This window comes from Aptenodytes patagonicus, chromosome 1 (assembly GCF_965638725.1).
Source record: "Aptenodytes patagonicus chromosome 1, bAptPat1.pri.cur, whole genome shotgun sequence".
In the NCBI taxonomy this organism is placed as follows: Eukaryota; Metazoa; Chordata; class Aves; order Sphenisciformes; family Spheniscidae; genus Aptenodytes; species Aptenodytes patagonicus.
In genome coordinates this window covers 152091731-152113642 of record NC_134949.1, presented here as the reverse complement: position 1 = coordinate 152113642, position 21912 = coordinate 152091731, and the positions used below count along the sequence as shown (strand labels likewise).

The 21912-nt window shown below is 43.9% G+C and overlaps 1 protein-coding gene across 6 annotated transcripts in view; it reads left to right on the top strand.

Moving 5' to 3' along the window:
* Positions 1–21912, top strand: part of GABRA5 (gamma-aminobutyric acid type A receptor subunit alpha5) — a 60552-nt gene that overhangs the window by 36709 nt on the left and 1931 nt on the right. For all 6 annotated transcript variants that reach the window (XM_076358982.1, XM_076358990.1, XM_076358945.1 and 3 more), the window contains exons 7-9: positions 13834–13977; positions 19596–19748; positions 21159–21370. In XM_076358982.1, the coding sequence (XP_076215097.1) occupies positions 13834–13977; positions 19596–19748; positions 21159–21370 (509 nt within the window). The remainder of the gene's footprint in view (positions 1–13833; positions 13978–19595; positions 19749–21158; positions 21371–21912) is intronic.

Here is a 21912-nt window from a genome sequence, read left to right as displayed (position 1 = left end):
CACCAGTTACCAACCACCACTTTGGTTGGAATTCTTCTCCCCTAATTTTTAGCTGTTTAGAAGCCAGGTCTCCAGGCATGCTGAAAGAGATGCTTGTGGTAGCATCAGACAGGCAGTCTAGATAACTAGCTTGGACCAGGGGTGTAATTTTACTTAAGTTTAGCTAGTAAAGCATAGGCATCTAGCCTGAACTAATTTTCCATACAACCCTTAGAATGAGTGGAGGAGGTGGAGACCACCTAACAGTATTGCTGTTATTTGCCTCTAGTTTCCTTGAAATCGTGAACACATGACTAGTCGTGGGGCTGTGTTGTTTAAAAAATTAAATCTTTTAGTTCAGAAGTCCTTAACACACAGACTCCTGACTGAAACACACTCACAAAATCATAGGTATTCACTAAAGCCACGAGGCTCCCCTAGACTCCCCCAGATCTTCTGTGGCTCTTACCTGTTTTGGGACGTGGAGATGCTGCAGAATGAGCAGGGTGGTTTGGCCCATATCAAAAGCCTTGCATTAACAGCAAAGCCTTGGAAAATGGACAGGATGTGACAATTTTAGATAGACAAGTATGTCACAGTTAGTTATCTAGACTCCCTTTATGGCCACTGAAAGGAAATAAGTACTTCTGTAGTGTGATTCATTAGAACTATTTTTGATAACTGCCTAAGGATGAGATGAATCGTATTTTAGAAGTTCCTATTTTTCTGCAATACTAGCTCAGATGTAGATGACTATATTGTACCCTGGTCAGAGTAACTTAGAAGTCCATTTTTCTCTACATCATTAGCTCAGAAATACATACTTCTGTTGTACTTTGTTCAGAAGAAGCAGTCACTGCTGTAGACTAGTTAGGTGTTACTTATGTTGGTGGCGAGCTTTTGTATCTCTCCTAGGTACTATTTTAGCTGTTTCTGCTAATGGAAGTCCCATTTTTCAAAGGATCTTAATAAAAATCAGTAGGGCTTTTCAGTACAGAGACAACTTTACCATTTCTGCAAGAATTTTGTATGAGCTGTGCTGTTCCTCCTGCATTGAGTGGAATGGGTTATACCAATAGATACTTAAGCCTTCTCACAGGTGGTGCAACATAGCCTGTAATCATTTCAGATATGCATCTATAGCAATATGGACACCTCTTCAGCCAGCATTTTGAGCAGTCAGTGCTGCCAGCAGCTTCGTCCTTGCATTGAGTCCCACAGTCAGTGTGGAGGAATGCAGCCTGGAGCTCCCAAAGAGCAGGACATTCAGCAAGCGTGGTGCGTGAAAGAAAATACTGTAATATTCAAGTATTTCAGAGATCTAAAAAGCTTTCTTAACAGGAATCTACTTAGAAATTAAAACGTAGGATTCCGGGCCTGGACTGCATGGTGCAGGTTTCTGCAGCAGCTATTGTTATGGGACCCTAGTCTGCATCAGAACTTGCAAGTGAATATGACCCTAACTTCTCACTCATTTGGTAGGTTTCCCATAGAAGTGATACCTTTTCATGTGACAAAAGGGAAAAGGGCCCTTTCTAAAAGCTCCCTAAAACTATCAGATCAGTCAGTTTTTCTTCATCCATTACAATGACACACATTCAGGACTTTCCAGAAAAGGCTGGAGAAACTGCTAGTATCCTCTTTAAGCATTTGCAGTCGCTGTTGTTAATTAACTTTTCAAAGACTTTGTCACGTATACACGGTTACTGTTTGCACTGAGATAATTTTAAAAATATATTAAAAATGTGGTGTTTGCTACCGTCCAGTCCTCTGGGTGTGTGATTGCTTCCCTGTGAAACACTGCCCAGCTCTGGGTCAGTCACTTCCTACTTCTGGTCACCCCCCGTTCAGAAGCCAGTGAGTTTTCCCCCTTTGGTTCATAACAGAGCAAAAAAGGGAAGTCAGAAAGAACAATTGCTCACACAGGCCATTTGCCACATGATCCAAAAAAGCTGTTGTCTTCCCCGTCCGTCTCGCAGCCAGCGCTAACTCCAGGCTGCAGACTCTGCCGACGTGCAGCAGCCGAGGGCTCGGCTCCCTACCAGCCCGGAGCAGACGCCGCGCAGGCAGGATCGCCTTTAATGAAACCCTTTTTTTGTATCGGTAAGGAGTGCTTCCCCGGGGTGCCTGTGGCAGCTTTTGTAGCAGCTGCAGAGAGCCCCTTGAGTGGCCGTGGCTGAAAGCCTGTGTGCTGCCTGCCTGGGGAGCAGCCTCTTCACTGGGAGGTGGGGGAGCAGCCTCTTCACTGGGAGGTGGCCCACGTACATCAGGGGTTTTTTGGGGGGGAAAGCTCGACCGGTGGTGTTTTCAAGCTCAAGGAAACAAAAGTTCAGGCAGGGGAAGGAGTTGGTGTGGAGATACTCAGCGGTGTTTTTTTTTTTTATCTCACCTGAAAGAGGTCTAGACACGATTGTGGCGGAGCAGCGTGGAGATCCAGGTGCTTTGCTGATGGTACGAACATCAGCATGCGTTTCCCACTCTGGAGATTTCAGCCTAAATTTAAAGGCTGCACAACTGCCTGATTACAGGAAAACAGTGATTCAATTTGAGTTGTCAGCAGTAGAAAACAACATGCAGAGGCTCCGTGCTTAACGTGCTTAAGCTTTCAAATGACCCTTGGGTGCAAACCTGCAAAGACATTGCTGGGCATGTAATGTCCCAAAAGGCACAGCGAGGGCTTACGGTTGCCAGCCATTGATCGTGGGTTTATGCCACTGGTAAATGGGATATTATTTGTAAATGGGACAAATGGGTAAATACTGCTTCACTGCTTTACAAGCCAGGTTTTTAATGTCTGTTATTTTCTAAGGTGGCTGTTTCCATGGCTTGTAAGCATTTCATAAACGATTCTGAAATCATTCTCATGATGCTGGTGTGAGGTTGGTAAGTCTCTGCCACCTGCATTTTGCAGGTGAGGATAAGGGGGGCAAAGAATAATTACAGTCTCTTCTGAGCAAAGATAGAGTGGTTCATTACCTGCTTTTATTGCTTCTGTTGTTATGGGTCCCTAGGTTCAATTAGAGCCTCCCAGTGCTACTGCAGTACTTTAATGACAAAATGACTTTCCTAGGGGTTTTTTTGGGGGGGGAAAGCTGCAAGACACTGCTGAAACTTGGATTTCAGTTTGCAGTCTGGCAGCTCCTTCATTACACCTCAGTCTGTGGTGGGCCAGGGAGTCATCCTTCTACATTGCCAGATCCCATGTTAGCCTCCTCCCCTACACAGAGAGCCAAGTTAGCCCAAGCTGTGATCTAGTGCTGCTGCAGTCCCAGCTCAGCAAGATTCTTCAAAGGAAACAGTTGTTTCGTGTTGTCTTCCATGAAGAAATGTGAGGGAAGGAGGAGTGGGAAGAAGGAAGGCCTGAAGGGCCTTCTGTTTTTCCTCCGTTCCCTCATCATATCCACTGAAAGTCTCCTCACGGCCAGCCTGTGCTAGCAGCTAGCCATTTTGCTGAAAGCATCCCAGCGGTAAATCTGTCAGCAAAGCTGGGATTCCTCCCTCTTAAATTTATATTTCTGCAGAGTAAATATATACAGCTGAGCTGATCACTCTCACCCTCTTATAGTCAGGGGAGAAAAGCAGATATTTTTAGGCTCAGGTTAATCTCCTCCTAAAGCAGATGACTAAAATAGGTCAGCTGATGGCTGTAGATAAGGAGATGTTTTGCTTGTGAACAGGGAAGGTGAGACCGTGCGCACCTTTGGGCCGGGGTCTTTGTGACTGGAAGGGGCCGGTTCCCAAAGAGGGGACATGCACCTGAGTGCTGTGGCAGACAGCAGGCGAAATGGCAGTGCCTCTGGTAAGCAACAGATCGCCTCAGAGAGGCTCCTTGTATCCACCACTGAGGTTAGGCAGTTTGAACCGACGGCCTCAGGAGGTTTTCTCCCCTTCTCTTAAATACGGGGCTGTACTGCGTCCCACGGCAGGAGTCTATAATCCGGCTTCTGAGTTTTAGATGACTGCGCCTCTGGCGTAGGGAATAAGTTCTAGTGATTGTAATCTCAGAGCAGTATTAAAGTGTTTGAATAATAATATTTCAGCCTGCTCTCTCTACATACCTATTGATTAACACATTCACACAGTGTTATTAATGTAGCAGTACTTCTGAGAGTTGTAAATGTCTTCATTAAGGGACTGGTTTCAGAAACAAGGGTATATATTTAGTTCTGCAAGTAGTCCCAATCACTCTTGGCTGGTTTCAGGTCATACTGATTTCTAAGTGAGGCTGCTTTGAATGGTAGATCAGCAGATAGGCTAGCTATGATGGGTGAGTTCCTGGTGCCACTCAAGTGGGTGGGAAGAACATCTATTGATTGCAGCGAGGTCACGGTTTCATTCTGTGAATGTGGCCCAAAACACCACTTTTGTGAAGGCATCCTTCACAACAAGATCAAATGGAGTATTTTCTAAAATTCACTCTGCATTTCTCAAAAGAAACTCCAGGAGAGCTGATTGCATTAGCTTTGCTGATATTAAGCAGCAGCTTGCAAAATGAGTGGGCCACTGCAATCAAGATTGCTTAGAGAGTAAGGCACTATACAAAGTGAGTAATGGTGTCAGTCACACTTTGGAGGGTACTTTTGTTTGCCTTGCAAAAAGTAAATTAAATCTCTAACATCTTCCTCATTACCATGCTGTTTTTTCTAATGAAGCAGTTAATATAGCTGCCTAATATTGTGATTGCAAATTCAAAGTTCATTAAATGTTAGTACAGCACTCAAACTGGCCAACTGATTTGGAATTACCATATGCCTGGCCTACAAAGACCAGAGGGTCAGGAAGGTCCCAGGACATTTCAAATTTTTAAATGTCATCCCAGCACATCCTACTGCTCTGTTGCTCTAGTCCTCTTGCAGCAGATATTTATATCAGCCGTAACAGAAAAAAAAGAAAGCATCAGAGGCTGGAATACCAGATTTTGACCTATTCCATATGAAAAGCAATTGTGTAGCCACCATTAAATGAGGTGTAAAATCAATTCTCAGATTAGTTCTAGATCGAGACAGCTACCACTAAATCTGAAAAAAAAAGCCAGAAGCTGTGTTATAAATGCTGGCTGCAATGAGAGGAAGAAATGGGAAGAGGTGAAAGAAGGAAGGCATCACCTGCTCCCTAATGTCAGCTCTCAGATGAGAGCAGGGACTTTGGGAAGATGACCTGGTGCTGCCTGGTACCTCGGAGCGCCTGGATGTGTAGCACCCCCACAGTAGCCCCTGTTTAGTCACCCCTTTCAGTCAGCTTGTGGCAGGCATCCCTCAACGACAGGTGGCACAGTTTAGTTGTCTAAACCTGCATGTCTGTTGCCATTTGAGGTGCTCTGGGCTGCCCCATGGGAAAACTTTTTCTCTGCTGTTTTTTTCTCTTTTTCTGAGTGGAGCCTGAGGACCTGCTATCCCAGGACACCCAGCTCAATTCAGCGTGCCGTGCCTGGTTTTTAATCCAGGTGCCTATATTGCCAGATTTTACAGCAGTGAAAGTCACAGTTGCGGTCCCAGTGCTTGGGGAATAGATGCACCGCTCTGGTTGCTCCCCCGTGGCCACATAGGCGAGCAGGATTGGGCAAGGAAGAGCTGATGCTGTCACCAGTGATACTGCCTGCGTAGCGGCAACACCTCTTTAAGTGGCATCGCTCAAATTGCCTTGCTGTATCCACAATCATCCTTGAGAGATCTTCTGTATTACTCTGCACAGCTCCTAGCTCAGGGCTCTTCTTAAATGGTATAATAGCATCCTGTGAAGGTGCTGTGTCTGACTGAACTATCAGGACAACTGATACACGAATACAACATTAGTATTCGTGTTACATTCATCATTGGTATGACTGTGGTTTAGTGTACCAGCTTGCAAATAGTCAATTTATTGTATTAAAGCAGTCAACAGCCTTGCCAATGCTAATCACGAATCACACCTCCAAAATCACAACATTGCTTTCAGGCAAAATCATACAGGTTGTTTTTTTTTCCTTTGCTTTATATTTTTGAGCTCTAAGTTGGGTCATGTTTAGACTTTTCCCCATAAACTGGATCTTCTAAAATTAAGCAGGACCTTCCACCTGTTGCTTGCTTTGAAAAGCCGAAGAAAACAGCTTTAACAAAACTATGTGTCTCAAAATGAATTTCACAGGCCTCTTCAGTTCTGTGTGTCTCACAGAACTTGTGGGCACAGTCTGTGCTTCCATTTCATTTCCAAGCCATAGACACTTCTAGCACGTTCCTATTCCCACCTTTTCCTGAGGTGACTTATAAATTACATTCTGAAACAGAGTCATTTTGACCTAACTTAGGGCTTTATTTTTTTTAGTAATGATCAGTACAGTATATTAGTGTTGCTTAGTAATGAAGTCTCTCGAGACCTGTCTGGCACATTTTTCAGAACATCCTATTCTATTCCTTGCGGAATCCGACAAGAAGATCAAATAAAACTGTGTATCAGGAAAACATAAAATACCGCCTATGTTATCAAATTATATTTTTATTGTAACTTCAGGAAGAACAGAAATGATCATTTTAGTAAGACTGAACTTCCTACTGCCCATTTCACAGCCAATGGTGTCCCATTATCTTTTGTCATCAGTTTTCATACCAGAATTGTTCCAAGTCCACAAATAATTTCCTCCTTGGATGTCGTCCATTGTCGCATCTAGATGATACTGTGCTGTTCCAAAAACGTTTCAATCTGAGCATTTCATTTCTACTCACACTGTGTCCCATTCTGAGCTCCCCAGTACAAGAAAAATACGGACTTTCTGGAGCGAATCTGGCGCAGGGCCACAAAGATCATTTAAAGACTGGAGCATCTCTCCTATGAGGAGAGGCTGAGGGAGCTGGGACTCTTCAGCCCGGAGAAGAGAAACCTCAGGGGGACCTAAGCCATCTGTATAAAAAATACCGTATGGGAGGGTATGAGGGAGAGGGAGACAGACTTTTATCAGTGGTGCCCACGGACAGGACAAGGGCCAGCAGGCACAAATTAAAAAACATTAAATTCCATCTGAACACAAGAAAACATGTTTTTACTGTGAGGGTGACCGAGCACTGGAACGGGTTGGCCAGAGAGGTTGTGCAAGTCTCCATCCATGGAGATACTCAAAACCTGACTGGAAAACCTGCTTTCGGTGTCCCTGCTTGAGCAGGGGATGGGACTGGATGGTCTCCAGAGGTGCCTTCCAGACCCAACCATTCTGTGATTCTGTGTGATGCAAATTTGTAATCCCCTGTATTTATACACGTTAACACTTCTTGTCCGTGGCACATATTTAAAGTCATGCATGCTGTTTATCCATACCCTGTAAGCTCATGCCAGTTTAAACAATCAGTCTTAATTCTGATGGTTTCAGGTCCCTGAAGTAATTTCCATGACCCTGGAACAGCAGAATTCATCACACCATGGCAAAGTCTTCATTTTAGGCTCTTAATCATTGAATATGTGAATACACTTCTCTTAGTGTTTAAATTGCTATTTTACTTTTATAACTTACTGTTGTAAAAAGCTATTTCCCCCTAGACCCAGTCCATGCATATTTAGTACCATGTCTTGTTATTTTTATATTTAAAATTACATTTTTACTAGATCTCTTTTCCACTAGTTCTTCCTATAGAGTGATCTCATTTGTACATCCATTCATTCTTATCAACTCAATTTAATGGGTAATTCCAATTACAGAGCTCAAATCTGGCCTCAGTTGCCTAGGCGCAACCGTTGACAGATGCTTTGTAATGGGTTAAAAAGTATTCGTGCACAAACCACAAGAAACCCAGCCTGACTCTTAGAATTCAAGCTGGTACATGATGGCTTAGCAGCAGCCTGCAGAAGTCTCTGGGAGGTTGTAAATCTGGATGTCTATTGAGTTGTCTAACAGCCTCTAAGTGAGTCGAATACATTAATGGATATATAAGATAGAAAGATAGATATTTGTATGCCTATTCAGATTGCAGTTAGAGCTTCTAAAAAAGCTGACAATTCATGCACATCTTTCACGCTCAACAGGCTTTGATGGGAATTAGCAATACTCCCAAGATCAGGCAGTCTGATGATCCTGTGGCATGTACTAAGTATCATGATGATAAAGGCTAAGAATGTAACTGCACAATTGTAATGAATAAAATAGAAAACAAGCCAAAAGTCACCTTTCTACAGTATCTCTTTAAGTTAATTCAGCCTCCGACTAGCGTAAGTCTGAACGAAAAGTTCCAGCCGTGGTTTGTGGATAAGCGGTTTGTTTAATTGTGGAATGCAACTCAAGCATGCAGGGTGGGCACCCGTACACACAGATCCCACATTTCACAGGTTGCCTTCACTTAATTACGCAGGCACTGCTTTTATGGCTTCCTGTGAGGTCTGTCAAAGGGTTTGGGGAGTGTTTTGGAGAGGGATTCTTTTTTCCTAAATTATTTTATGCCCTGTCTTGCAGATATGAAAACTTACTGGCAGACATCAGTGTTGATTTTCTTTTCATGGGTTATAGCTTCAAAAAATCAGTCGTAGAAATACATCTGGGTCCCATGGACTCAGAGTTTGGACTCAGCCGTCCACATTTGGATTTATTTGACTTAAGGAGCCAAGAAACATTTTTTTTCTCCTTTCCCCCCTCCCCCGGAGTTTATTCCAATGCGGAGGAGAAAGAAAGGCAAGAAGGGAAAGTGTCTGTCAGTAGCCACAGGTGCAGCCACTGCCCTGTGGTGGGGGTAGTGGCAGGAGAAGGCTCCCGGCTTGTGGACTGCTTGTCGAATGTACAGGAGGATGCTGCACTGCTCATATTGTTTCATTCACAAATGAAAAGAGGGAAAACAGGGCACCCCTCAATGCCAAGGCAAATGGCAGGCATCTTCCAGGTTTTACCAACTGGCTGCTCTGCTTTGTCAGACTTTGTCTTAATGTATTTCCTCCCTTTGGCTGTGATCGCTCCCCTGCCCTCTGTTCACTGGCGTAAGAAAGACCATGTCATGCTTTCCTTGCCAGACATAGGAGAGCAGGAAGAGGGTGGGAGAAGAGCAAGGGAGAACTTTACCATTTTTATATTGTGTGGTGTGTGTTGGATGTTAGAATGTAGAAAAATGGATCTGCTCATCAATAAACAGATATGAGAAGAAATTACTTATTTCATCATTCTGGCAGGTGATAAGCCTGCAGCCATTTATCAAATGTCCGCTAGAAATAAATGTCTGTTGTCATTTTCTCACTTTTAATAACATTATACCTCTCTCTAATTTTAGCTGTTCATCTCAGCTGCTACCTTTTTTCTTTTTTGTTTTTTCTTTTTGAAAGAGTGAGCTTAGAAGAGAAGGTATAATTTAATGAGGCTTCCCCCTTTCTTTGGCAAGCCAGCAAAATGATTGTAAAGAACACCAAATTAATTATTTGGATTTATAAAAACAGAAGAAGCCCACTTGCTTAAAGTAGAATAAACACCAAGCAGTTGCACTTGGCTTTTCAGTGGCTTTGAATTTGAGTTTGCTTTTACAGCAACACCAGCAGCATTCTTCCAGCTTGCTAACCCACAGCCTCTACTACATTTTTCTGTCAGTCACCCCTTGGGGGACTCCTTGTCCCTCCTGTGTGTACCAGGTAGAGGAGGTGAGGGCCTTATTCCCTTATCAGCAGTAAACCTTTCGTACAACTCTAGAAAGCATGAACTGAAGTTCTTCAGTCCTTCAGCAAGCGTGGCTGGTAGTCAACCTACTGGAAGCTTTACTTAAGTGGAGGAAGTTTTTTACGCAGTTTGGTATGACAGTGAATAATACCATCTCTTCATTAGCACCTGCTCTATCCCAATAGCAAAATAACATTATTCTAGACTACTCCCACACTTTCAGCTTGCAATATGACTGTGTCTAATTATACTGCATGGGTTATCAGCAGCAGAGCTGGAGCTTTTGGTAGTCAAGTTTGGGATAACTGGAGTTTGAGCCTTCTGGAAAGACGTGGCAGAAGGTTTGAGGTAGGAAGACAACTACCTGCTACAAGTACACAGATTTATCTGCCTGGAGATTTATCTAGGTGACCAGAAAAGAGTGGTTCAGCTGCAACACCAAGGCGCATGGGGTGGCCTTTTCCCGTCAGAGCTGTAAGTTTCTCTCAAGGGTGCGTATGGACTGAGGGGGTGGCTGTATCTTTTTACATTCACATTCATGTTTTGACATTTTCTCAATTCTTCTCTTTCTCCCAAGGAGGCTTAGACACTCAGAGCTTGGCCCATAGTGAGGAAAGGAGGCGCTAATCCAAAAATCTTATATTACAGCTTTTTAAAATACAGAGCATGCTTTCTTAGGTTTGCATGGAAGATAGATAAGAATCATCATATATGTGATCCTGCACAATAGATTATCTCTAGTCTGGGGTAAATTGATATTATTCCTAATGTGACAGACTTCTTTGGAGCAGGGGAAATCACTGCATACTGCATCGGTTTGGGGTGGGCTCCGCAAGGACACACCTAACACACTACTGTGTCTTAAAGCCCTGGCTATAACCATCCTGCTCCTGCACGAGAACCTCTTCTAGCTGGGCTATTCTCCCTTCTCCCATAGATACTCTACTCCTGGCCAAGCAGTGGCACAGCTCTGTCTTGTAGCCTCGCAACAGATATTTTCCCGTGAGAGAGGACCTGCAGGCTGGAGTCCTCCTCTAAGGCAGAGACTGTCCTCAAGCTCTGCTCTTGCCTGCCTGAGTGCTCTCTCTTCTCACCAGCTGGCCTGGGATGGGCAGCCTCCCTTCCCTGCCATGGTTTCAAAAGAAAGCAGCCTCACGAAGTATTGCTTGGGCACACCTGCAAGATCTGGGTGGAGTTTTGGCACCTTCTGGCCTCTGTCTGAATTACAGATATTTTTTTACAGAAGGAGGTGCTGGGCTTCTCCAGAGTAGGAGCCTTCAACCCTGTACCGGTGCATGTGTTTAACTACCCAGTAAAGGCTGCAATTCAAAGCAGAGGCACCGATTTATTTTAGGTGCCCCAAGGCTAGGCACAGCAGAGAACTAAAATGTCTGGATACTTGTTAAGCCTTACAGGCCTATGTTCCTGTGTGGTTGCAATTTCAGTGGAATTTGATTACAGTGCTCTTACTGGGAAGCGTCTAGTCGGGCTGAATTATTGTGTGTCATTGGCAGAAAACAGGACAAATCCAATTATCCCAGTGCCTGGGATCCTTGCAGCAGGAAACTGCTGAGGTGGGATACATCTGGATCATCTCAGCAAGAAGTCCAACGCTTTTTTTTTGCATAGGAAGTAACATAGGTAAAAATCAAATTCTCTGACAACACCAAATCCGCCTACACAAATCCAACGTTCACTGGGGATATCAGCACGTGAACAACATATACCAAATAAGTATTTAAAAAGGAGGGCTTTCTGCAGCACATTTTTAAATGGACCCATCTCCTCCTACTTGCCTTCTCCAGATCTGGCTTTGGAATTATTTACAACATGTTGTGAACTTGTAATCATCTCTGAGATGAGAAAGTATTTCAGCTCTAAAGGGAAGGTGAAATTCCATCACTTTTTGTCATGCAAATATTTTGAAATAGGGAAGACATTCCTTCTTAGCCTTTCAAAGTGGATCATGAGATGTAATTGCAGTAATTTTACTGCACAGCCACAAATACAAACACATGGAAGGCATGTGGGCAGTCCTGCATGGCTGCATGGCTAACAAGGGATGGAGGATTTGTAGATCCTCAACTTCCAAACCCTGGATCAGCTCCAGCCCTGAATGTGGCAGCAACAACTGTCAGATATGTGGCAAAAAAGATCGCATCCCATCATTATCTTTCTAGTGACAGTAGTCCATAATTTTTTTCTCAGAAGGTGATCCACTGTTTAACTACACACACACCCCCCCCCATTAGGAAATTGTGTCCTGTTCTTCATCTGAATCTGCCTGAAACCATCTTTCAGGCACTGAATTTTTCTTTTCCTTTTTTCAGTAGTACAAGAAACTCGCCCTGGTTTTAGATTTCTATATGCAAGTATCTATACTCAGCGCTTGAGTCGTGTCTCAGCTTCTTGTCAGTGAGCTAAATAAATTGAGCTCCTTAAGCTTCAAATCATGACTTGTTTTCCAGTCCCTGGAGATACTTGTGACCCTCTTTTGAACTCTCTCCCCCTCTCTGTCCTCATTATTTCCATATCTTTTCTGAGGTGTGGACAGCAATGTATGAATAGCCATAAACAGTCAGACCAAAGGTGTATCTAGCCTAGTGTCCTGCCTCTGGCAGCACTTCCCACAGATGCCACAGGACAATTAACAACAGTGAAAACAAGGTACTGCTTTCTTCCCTGCTACCTGCTCCAGCATCCAAGTGATCTGCAGCTCATTGTGCTACACACATATGCTCTTAACCTGAACCGGGATCACTTCCCATTTTCTGCTTGACGTTCCTGGTTGTATGGATCCAGGGACCACCTTAGCATATTTCTTGCTATTGCAGTGCCTCAGAAGCTCACGTTGACCCGCTGTCTGTGAAATTTTTTAAGACCTCCATGGAGCTGCAGCTTTCCAAGACAGCTTGCTAGCTCTAGCAAACAGAACTTGCAGTCTGATGGAGCCAGTACACACGATCCTTCAAGCTAACCTCTTGCCCTTGACTCTCAAGTCCAAAAGCCACCATGTGTTGCCTCCTGCACAGACTGCATTGAACTAGGATGTGAATTTTTCCAGAAGGAAACATTCTGTGCCCCCAACTTACAAGTTGCAGAGTGCAGAAGGTGAGGTATTAGTATTTGACTTCAGACCGCTTCCAACTCTAGCTGCTTTTCACCTCCTATTTGGAGAGTAAGCCTTGCCTGCTTTCCAGAGGTTTTAGTACAATGGACTCCAGCCTACTGTAACGTGCCTGCAGTAATGTTACCTGAAAGCTTTCAATGATCGAGGTGTTCTAAAAAGTGTGAGAGCTACTTAAATTAAATAAAATATATTTAAATGTGTCGTCGGCTCCTGGATTTTTTGAGACTATCTGCAGAGAAGGTTTAAAAAATAAAACCAGCATTTACTGTCTTTCTAAAAGAAAACTGAGATTCTCTCATAATAGCATAATTACTCCAGGTGTTAGGGCATTAAAAATAACAGCAACATTATAGAGGAAGGAATGAGTTGGCAGTACTGCCACCACCCTTATTTCCTAGGACTTCCAAATGAATGTGGGAGAAATCTTATCACATTCACATCTCCAGGTGTGCAGGTGTTTCCACACCACCACCCGTTTGCTCTGGTACACACCTCCCCCCCAACTCCTGCTCTTCTTCATGCAGTCTCACCCCTGAATCCTGTCTCTGCTCCTCAACATCACAGGCACAGGCAGAGACATCCCAGCTTCCTTTATCTACAGCCGTTGCCTGCACGCAAGACCTACCCCCTCATCCATGCGTACATATCCCAAAGTCAGTGCACACACACCAAACCCCACACTTGCACACGGCATCACTTAGTGTTTTATCCTGGAGATGGGATGAGACACAGAGGGTTCCCGTTGTCCAGGCACTTACGGTGCCCGAGTCCTTTTGAAGGGGGATTTCAGCAAAATGTCTTTTGCAGCTTGCTGGGGTTTAGGAGCTGCCAGCTAGGTGAGTATGGGTCTGAGCTGCTCTTTCCCAAATCGAGTGGTTGTGATGGATTATATTTATACCTCCACTGTTCCAGCCTTTGACAAACCGTCCCACACATCTGTTATATTAGAAGGCTTCAACCTAATATTTTTTGAGCTGGGCATATGGGAACATGATTATATCATCTTTATTTGTTTTTCTCCATTCATTCTCACTCCTCCGTTCTTCCCTCTCCCCACCATTTATCATTTAAGGATCCACTGAAATATTACAGTGTTTTTTACTCATCACCGTCTTTTTTTCCCCCTTGTCGACAGATGCTTACCCCAATTCTGAAGTGATCTATGTGTGGACTAATAGCACCACAACATCTGTGGTGGTGGCTGAAGATGGTTCACGACTTAACCAGTACCACCTGATGGGACAAACTGTAGGAACTGAAAACATCAGTACCAGTACAGGTAGGGAGAATATTTCCACCCTATGGTTGCTGACAGCAGGAGCAGGAGGGGAGATCCACCAGCTCCGGTTATTTTGCAAGGAGGCTAGGAAGCATCTGTGGGACGTGGGGTGTTAGGGAGATCCCGTGCAGGTTCCTGGCTGTTTAGGAGAGGCACTGAAACACTGAAAGGGTTATATGCTGGCTCTTCGGTACATCGCAAGGCTGTTACTGAAGATGCATGCAAGCCCCTGCTATTTAACAGGAGCACTGGAGAAGCTGCATGCAGCTTCTTGGCGACCGCCTTTGCTGAGGCTGCCAGCGCTATTGCTGGCTTATTTCCCTGTGGGAGGAACCACCCTGGGAGGCAAACACCACCCACGCATTTGATCCATTTCAATCATTGCTTTAAAATGATTTGCTTGATGAAACCGCACGGTGGGGGAGGGAGCGGAGGGCAGGTGGGGGCTGTGGCATGGCTCTGCAGCGTGTCCGGGGGACCACGTGGCTGGAGAGGAGGTGCAAACCCTGAGGATACCCATTTCCTCCTGGGCTGCAAGCGGAGGCACCAGATGTGGCAGCATTAGGGAGGCAAAGAAGCTTTAATCCCAGGCCAGGCACCCACGTGAGCCGTGCCCCCCTGCTTCTTAAGGCTCCCATGCAAGGGCAGCCCTGGGTGCACATTGGCGGGGGAACTCCCGGGGCGGTCGAGGCCGGGACAGGGGTCACGTGGGCTTGGCAGGACAGGGGCTTAACCAGGTTACACAATGCACTCGTCTGGAGAGCATTAGTGGCATCCAGCGTGGGGGCTTCTCAGCCTGGAAGCAAGATAGCCTGCCGTGAAGGGAAAGGGGATTTCCAACCCTGCCGGTTGCGTGGGGCTTGGGGAGGGGAAAGGGGGCAGCCTGCACAACAGAGTCTTCTGGTGATGCACTGTGTCCCTCGCGAAAAAGGATGGGCCCTGAGCCGAAGGCAGAATTGTAGAGGTCAAGGTATAGATCGAGTTAGGAACCTGTTACTATCCGCAGGAAATTTAGGAGATGTGAAAACAGGTACACGTACACTCACACACAAAGTTAGTTGGGCCGAAACATGAAGGCACGTAAAGCTTTCTGCTCAAGCTGTCCAAACATGGCAAATAAAGAGGGGGGCAGCTCAGCTTGCCGCTTACTCTCTAAATAGGAGACAAAGTGAGGGAAAGCTTGCCTCGGGTAGCACAGGGGAGCCACAAAACACAACCACCGTCTCTGTCCTATAGAGCTTCACCCCCTCCCTTGCCCATTTCAGGAGACACAAAGCTGTTGCTAAAGCAAAGATATCTAAAGTCAAGAGAAGCATATAGACAGTCAGAGCAGCCACCGCTGCAGAAAAAGGACAAGTACACTATCTCCCGTTAAAGAGCAAAGACACTTTTTTCCTTACCAGTTTACCATCATAGCCGCGTTGTTTTCTGCAATGAACGGCAGCTCCCCTCTCGCCTTCATCGTTGCCAAGAAAAAGATCCAGAGGATGTACTGGGGCATATCCTACAAGCTCGTCCTGCTCCTCACAGCAAGAAAACCATCCAGCCCAGGCAATGAGTGCTCCAGTGTGTCAGCTCCAGGCCACTTCCAGTTTGCAGCTTTGCCTGTGAAAGTTCCTTCTACTCTTCAGCCCAAGGAAACGGGGGACTCTTCAGACAAATCCCAAAGTTTCTGCCCAGTAACCACCTCCCTCCTGTATCCTAAGATTTAGGCTAATAAATGCTTGGTTTCCAATGTTGAGATTTTATATTAATGTCCCGGGTTACGTCTGGGCTGGCTGGATTCTGATTGCAGGGTGGATCACAAAGAGCAGGACACAGATTGTAACCGGGGATTAGCAAAATACAAAAATCCGATTTTGCACAGGGAAAGCATCAGTCAGCGATGGATTTTCTGGACTTCATCAAGCTCGTAGGAGGCCAGTAATCAGGGTTACTTATGAACAGCCATCTAAGGCATTTCTTCCTTCTATTGAATTGTTGAACATAGAAAAGAAAAAACAAATAGCTATTGCACAAATCCAAGTGCTTGGATCTTTTGTGGGTTTTCTGACACACAAGTCAAACTACACAGCCCTTGCAGCTGCATAGGCAAAATGTGTATGTCATAGGACATTTATGTTCTCCTTTCTAGCAGACTTTTTTAAATGGAAATGCTGGACCTGCACCGATCCTTGGGATTCTGCTGATTTTGTAGGCAAACCGCTAAGTTTGGCTGTCTTCTCAGAAAAAATATCCTGGCACTCCCAATTCACCAACCAATCTTGAAATTGGGAACATTTTAGCCATGCCACAGAAAATTACACGTGCCACCTGTTTGAGGGTTTTTTTTTGTACTAACATCCCCAAATGTCATTCCCCCCAAAAGAGAAGATATTTAACTCCTCACATGGCTTCCAACAGGCCCAATATCTGTTATGTCCTGGTGGTGCAAGTGCTGAAAACAATCAGATATGGGATTTGGGTCCAAGTGGATCTCGCTGCTCTCCGCAAATGGTTGCCCAGTTCTGTTCCCCATACCCAGAATCTCTCATCGCTAACTTAGGATCTGCAGTGCCACAAAACAAAACAAAAACCCACTCTTTTATCTTCTGCCAGCTGGAGCCTGAGCTCTGAAATATCCAAAGCTTAAATAATAAACGAATCATTCAACCCTTCATTTTGCACCAAATAATTCTGATTTTTCCTTGAGATGAATCTTTCCCCTGCATCACTATGAAAAGGACACAGGCCTCTCTTGTGGGCCAAAATATTCTGCGTGTCAACACGGTCAGGGACTGCGGTGTCACAGATCTAACGTCAGGATCTTGCCAGAATAGTTGTTGAAACACCTGAGTCCAGGTATATCCAGTAAACAAACAAGCCTGGGGGCTGGTCCAGCCTTATTAAAATACTCTATTGAATCCCAGCATAATGGTGATGGAAGAATGCATGTAAGATCCTGGAAAATTTGTAAGCATGATCTCCAGAACTCCATCATCTAGATACCGAAAAAATACTGTAGCAGCTTTTAAAGCATAAAAAGCCCCTTAAGACCAGCAGCAGCGCAGCAGCATAGCTCTGTGAAGAAATGCAGCCATTCCCGCTCTAGGGCTTTTCATTAGTGCTAAATTTGTTATTAAAATTGTTTTGTGCAGTGATGAGTGGACCCCATCAGGAACAGGATTCTCTTTTAAGTGCTACATAAACCTGTAACAAAAATTAGCTCTTGCTCAAGAAAGCTTATGGTCTAAGGATAAACAGTGGCCTTACGGAAGTAAAAGGAAGCTTTGCTACTCCAACAGAGCCAGGATTTTGTTCTGTATAAACAAAAGGCCAACTCAGGCAGCTTTTAGCTTTACTTTAAGTAGTGGTCCCAGGGCATTAAAAACCAAGCTGTGGGGTTTTCTTAAGCCCTAAGTGTGCTGGAGGAAGCATTCCCAGTGCAGGCATTTTTGAAAGGGATAGCATGGGAAATTGGAGAAGATAATCGGTTGGGAGAAGAGCAGGTACAAAATCAAGGTGATACCATTATTTCAGTGGAGACAAGAGCTTTGATAGGTTAAAGAAAATGATAAGGTAAAAAATCAGCTGTGGAGGGCCATCAAATGTAGGCATTCATTTTCTGTATTTTAAAAAGGAAAAAAGGGGTCCTGTTTCTCTGCTGAAGCTGTGCAGGTTTTTTTTACTCCGACTCCGAAAGCATACTGTCAAAATCAATAATGCACATTGTCACTCCTTAGCGAGCAGGGAAACCGTGACTCAAACACATCCCAGTGCAGTAGCAATTCAGAAACAGATTACAGGCACATAGACCCTGCTGCTCCTGCCATATTTTATGGGCAATCCACAAACTGAACGCTCCTAAATAAAGAGCAAGTGGGGTTCCTTCTGAGACCACAGCATGTTCAGCATCCCTGGTTCAAAATTACACTAAATGGAAGGGAATTAGATGTCACTTCACGGGGATTTTCTCCCCAGTTTCACAGCATTCCCTGTCCATCTCCACATCCCTCGTCACGGAACCGTTTCACCAGAAAATCAGACTCCAGAAGAAAGTCATAAAGATTGAGGCAGGCTGTCAGGTAAGGTATTTCTGTGCTATTCCAGTCTTGGAATACAAGGTCTGTAAACGTCATCCAGAATAATGGAGCTCCTCTAGCATAACATATCAGCGCAGCTATACCTGCAAAATCCCTTTCATTGTAGACCTGTTCTCCGCTAATTAGCCATATTGTCACTTAGAAATAATCTGCCAAATCTAACTGCTTAGCAATGCTGGCTGCAGCTCAACTTGGGCTATTCACTCAAGGCAGAATCAGTCTGTTACATGTTTTCCTTTTGTGGCTGGTCTATAGGGACTAACAGTCAAGTCTTGCAACTGAGATTATAGCTATATTTGTTTTGTTCTTGGAGGACAATATATCTTTCTGAACAGGCATTACTCCAATTCATCAGTAGCCAGCTGAATGATGCATGCTTTTATATTAATTTGGTATCAATGTGAGTGGAGATCTGTTAGGGTTTGAAGGGGTTGGTTGTTTTTTATTCTTACATTTTGGTTTTACTCTTATTTTTCCTAGGCAAATAGTAGCCTGTTTTTAGCTAGCAAGATTTTGGCTGTGGGGAGCAGTTACCATCAATGAATAGCCTTCAGTAACAACTATATGGTTTTACAGGAACAGTCTGAAAGAACCAGTTAAGTTTTGATTTTTTCTGAAACATTAGGGAAGGTGACAGCTGGTCCGTCCATTTTGGAGTGCATTTTTTTAAGCTTTTATTGAAATTTAGAGGACCTGACAAAAGCCAGATTAAGGCAATGCTGTGAATTTGGCATATAAAAAAGACATGGAATTTAGCACTGCTGTGGCAGCGTTCAGTGAATTCTCCATGCAGGCAGTACAATATTAATTGCACAAGTGAACAAGACATGGTGCAATGTCTGTCCAGCAACAGATTATCTTTCCAAGGGCTAAGATGTACCAAATTCTAGGAAAACTGCATGCACTAGAGGGGATTTTTTTTTCTGGAGGGGCAATTTGATGGGTTTGGGTACTGAGATCAACAAGACCTCCCAGGATCCATGTGGAAAGCTGCAATTTTTGCAGCACTAACACTGGGACAGGCAGCCCCTAAAGTGTGGTGCACAAGGAGTGTCTGGACCCGTTCTCATTCTTGAAAACTGATGGCTTGGCAGTAACAGTTGCCCTAAAGAGGTTAAGTCCTGCTGCTAAATCAGGTTTCTAAGAGTAGATGGCCTTAATTGTTACTCTGGTTAGACAGTTTGTAGGACTGAATCAAAACCAGGCAGGACTGAGGCAGTGCCAGCAACACGGATTTTTTAAGCCTGTGAACATCAAGACATCCCAGGTGCATAAAAGGACTGCAGCTTTTCAGTGCAGCAGAAGTAGTCAGTCATTGTCTTCTGCTTTTGGGGACTGAATGTGAAGACTAGCAGGATCTAGCAGCACTTCTGTCTCAAGTCCTGGTCTTCCACAGCGCAGAAATCCAGACATTTTTCATGCAATTAAGAATGGCTGAACAATATCCTCAAATAGGGGGGTGGAGCTGGCCTGTTTAAGTCCCTAAATCAGTAAGCGTCCCTTGTTTTACCCACGTGAACATTTTTCTCCTTCTAGGCGAATATACTATTATGACAGCCCATTTTCATCTGAAAAGAAAAATTGGTTATTTTGTCATCCAGACGTACCTTCCTTGCATTATGACTGTGATCTTATCGCAAGTGTCATTTTGGCTAAACAGAGAATCTGTCCCTGCTAGGACTGTCTTTGGTGAGTATCCCATTTTCCCCCAGCACGCGGGAAGGATCGGTCTGGCTTGTGGAAGTGATTTGTTGTAACAAAACCACAGCGCACTAATGCTTGAGATGAGATTTCTGCTTGAGATGTTCTAGATGTTCCCTTGTTCTCTTCCAGTTTAAACTCAAAATCCATTTAAAAACACTGGCTGGGCTTTTTTGGTAAAGATATGACAGAAATTGCTCAAGCATCAATTATATGAAGGTTAAGGACAGAAGACAGAAGAATCAGATTGGTGCGATTTGTGGTTTTTTTTTCCACTCAGGTAAAATACTGGATGGTTTAGAACAAAAACCCATACGTATTATCATATTTTGTGTATACTCTAGCTAAGCATTTGAAACAGATTTCACTTCAAGACATTTTGTTTATCTGTTTTAAGATGTTTATCTGGGAAAACCATGTAGAGGTTAATTAGTGACAATTATCTCTATTACCATCAAACAAATTAATATGATTTTGCATTTAGAAAATGTATATTTACTACAGAAGTTGTCATGGGAAAATCCTTTGGGGTCTCTTAAATTACTCGATTTATCACTAGAAGAATGCAGAAAGTAAACACAGTCTTAAGTGAAGGTTGATGAAATACAAAATTTTCATTACATGAAAAATGAGGGGAGCGGGAACAGTTTATTATGTAAAACTTTGTTCAGCTGTTCTTAAAAGAGTCATTCTTCTGTACAAACCTACTGAAATCAGTCAGCAGCTTTGATCACAAATCAGTTCAGCAAGCTGTATGGGGAGACTACAGGTACCAGCATCGCTTTGCTGACTGGTGGTAGCCGTTCTAGGTTTACAAAGCTGTAACGGAGAGTTGAATTTTGTCCTATTGGGGGCATCCTTCCACAGATGAAAGTAGTGGCAGCTCTGCCAGTTACTGACCGATGTGAAGGGAGGAGCTACAGTCAAGGAAATCAATAACAGCCAACAATCTCATACACAAAATCCCCATGTGAGAAAATAAAATCCATAATCCCGCTTTATTATGCAGGTTACTGCTAAACGGGTTGCTCACTGATTTTATGATGTACCAGTTAATGAGGGACACTCTATACATACCATGCATCAGCATACAGGGATAAAATACCAGTAAGGTTTTGGTTTATGTAACAGCTGGGTTTGTGTTACCCTTAAAAATACTTATTTAGATACACTATAACTAGAGATAACCAGAACACCACAGAAGTAAGCACCTGTATTTTTTCTCAGTGAGCGAAGTATCTTACTCTTTCGGACCGTAATATGCAAACACTGACTGACTTCATGTGGCCTTCTTAGGTATTGTGCTGAATTGGGGCCTGCTCATAACTCATTAGGGATCTCGTAAGGGCTACCAAACTGATCTCTGCCTCTTTTTTTTTTTTTTTCCCTCCTTTATAGGAGTAACCACAGTCCTCACCATGACCACCTTAAGTATCAGTGCCCGTAACTCTTTGCCAAAAGTGGCCTACGCTACTGCAATGGACTGGTTTATAGCTGTCTGCTATGCCTTTGTATTTTCTGCATTGATTGAATTTGCAACAGTCAACTATTTCACCAAGAGGAGTTGGGCATGGGATGGCAAAAAAGCCCTGGAAGCTGCTAAAATCAAGGTGCTTACCTTACATTTTTTAAATACCTAGAATAAAAAGCAGTTATTCAGCATAGCTCAAATAACTGAATGGACAATTTTCAGCTTCTTCGTGAAAAAGATACTTAATTACCTCATGACATACTTTCACCTTCCTATAGAGGAATATTTGCAAGGAAATATGCCTTCTTCTTTTCATGGAGATAGACTGTCAGTCTCCACCATCTGTATGGAGTGGACTGTTTTCAGAAGGATATAGGGCATTGAGTACACATGGCATGGGATTTCAGTGACCAAACTTCTGATAATTGCAGACATATACTATGAAACATATCTCTGCAGAGCACTCCCTATGCGCTCTCCCAAATAAATGACAAAGCTCACATCGAGCTCCATGAGTCAGGGACCCACCACAGGACCCAATAAAAAAGAGACAAAAGAGCGGTTCTGTGAAAACACAAACTTTTTAGTTTCACGCTGAAATGAAAATTTTGGAATAGGACGGACTCTTCGCAAATGATCTCTTAGAGAGAGCTCGTACCCGCAGGCATCCTGAAAGAGCAA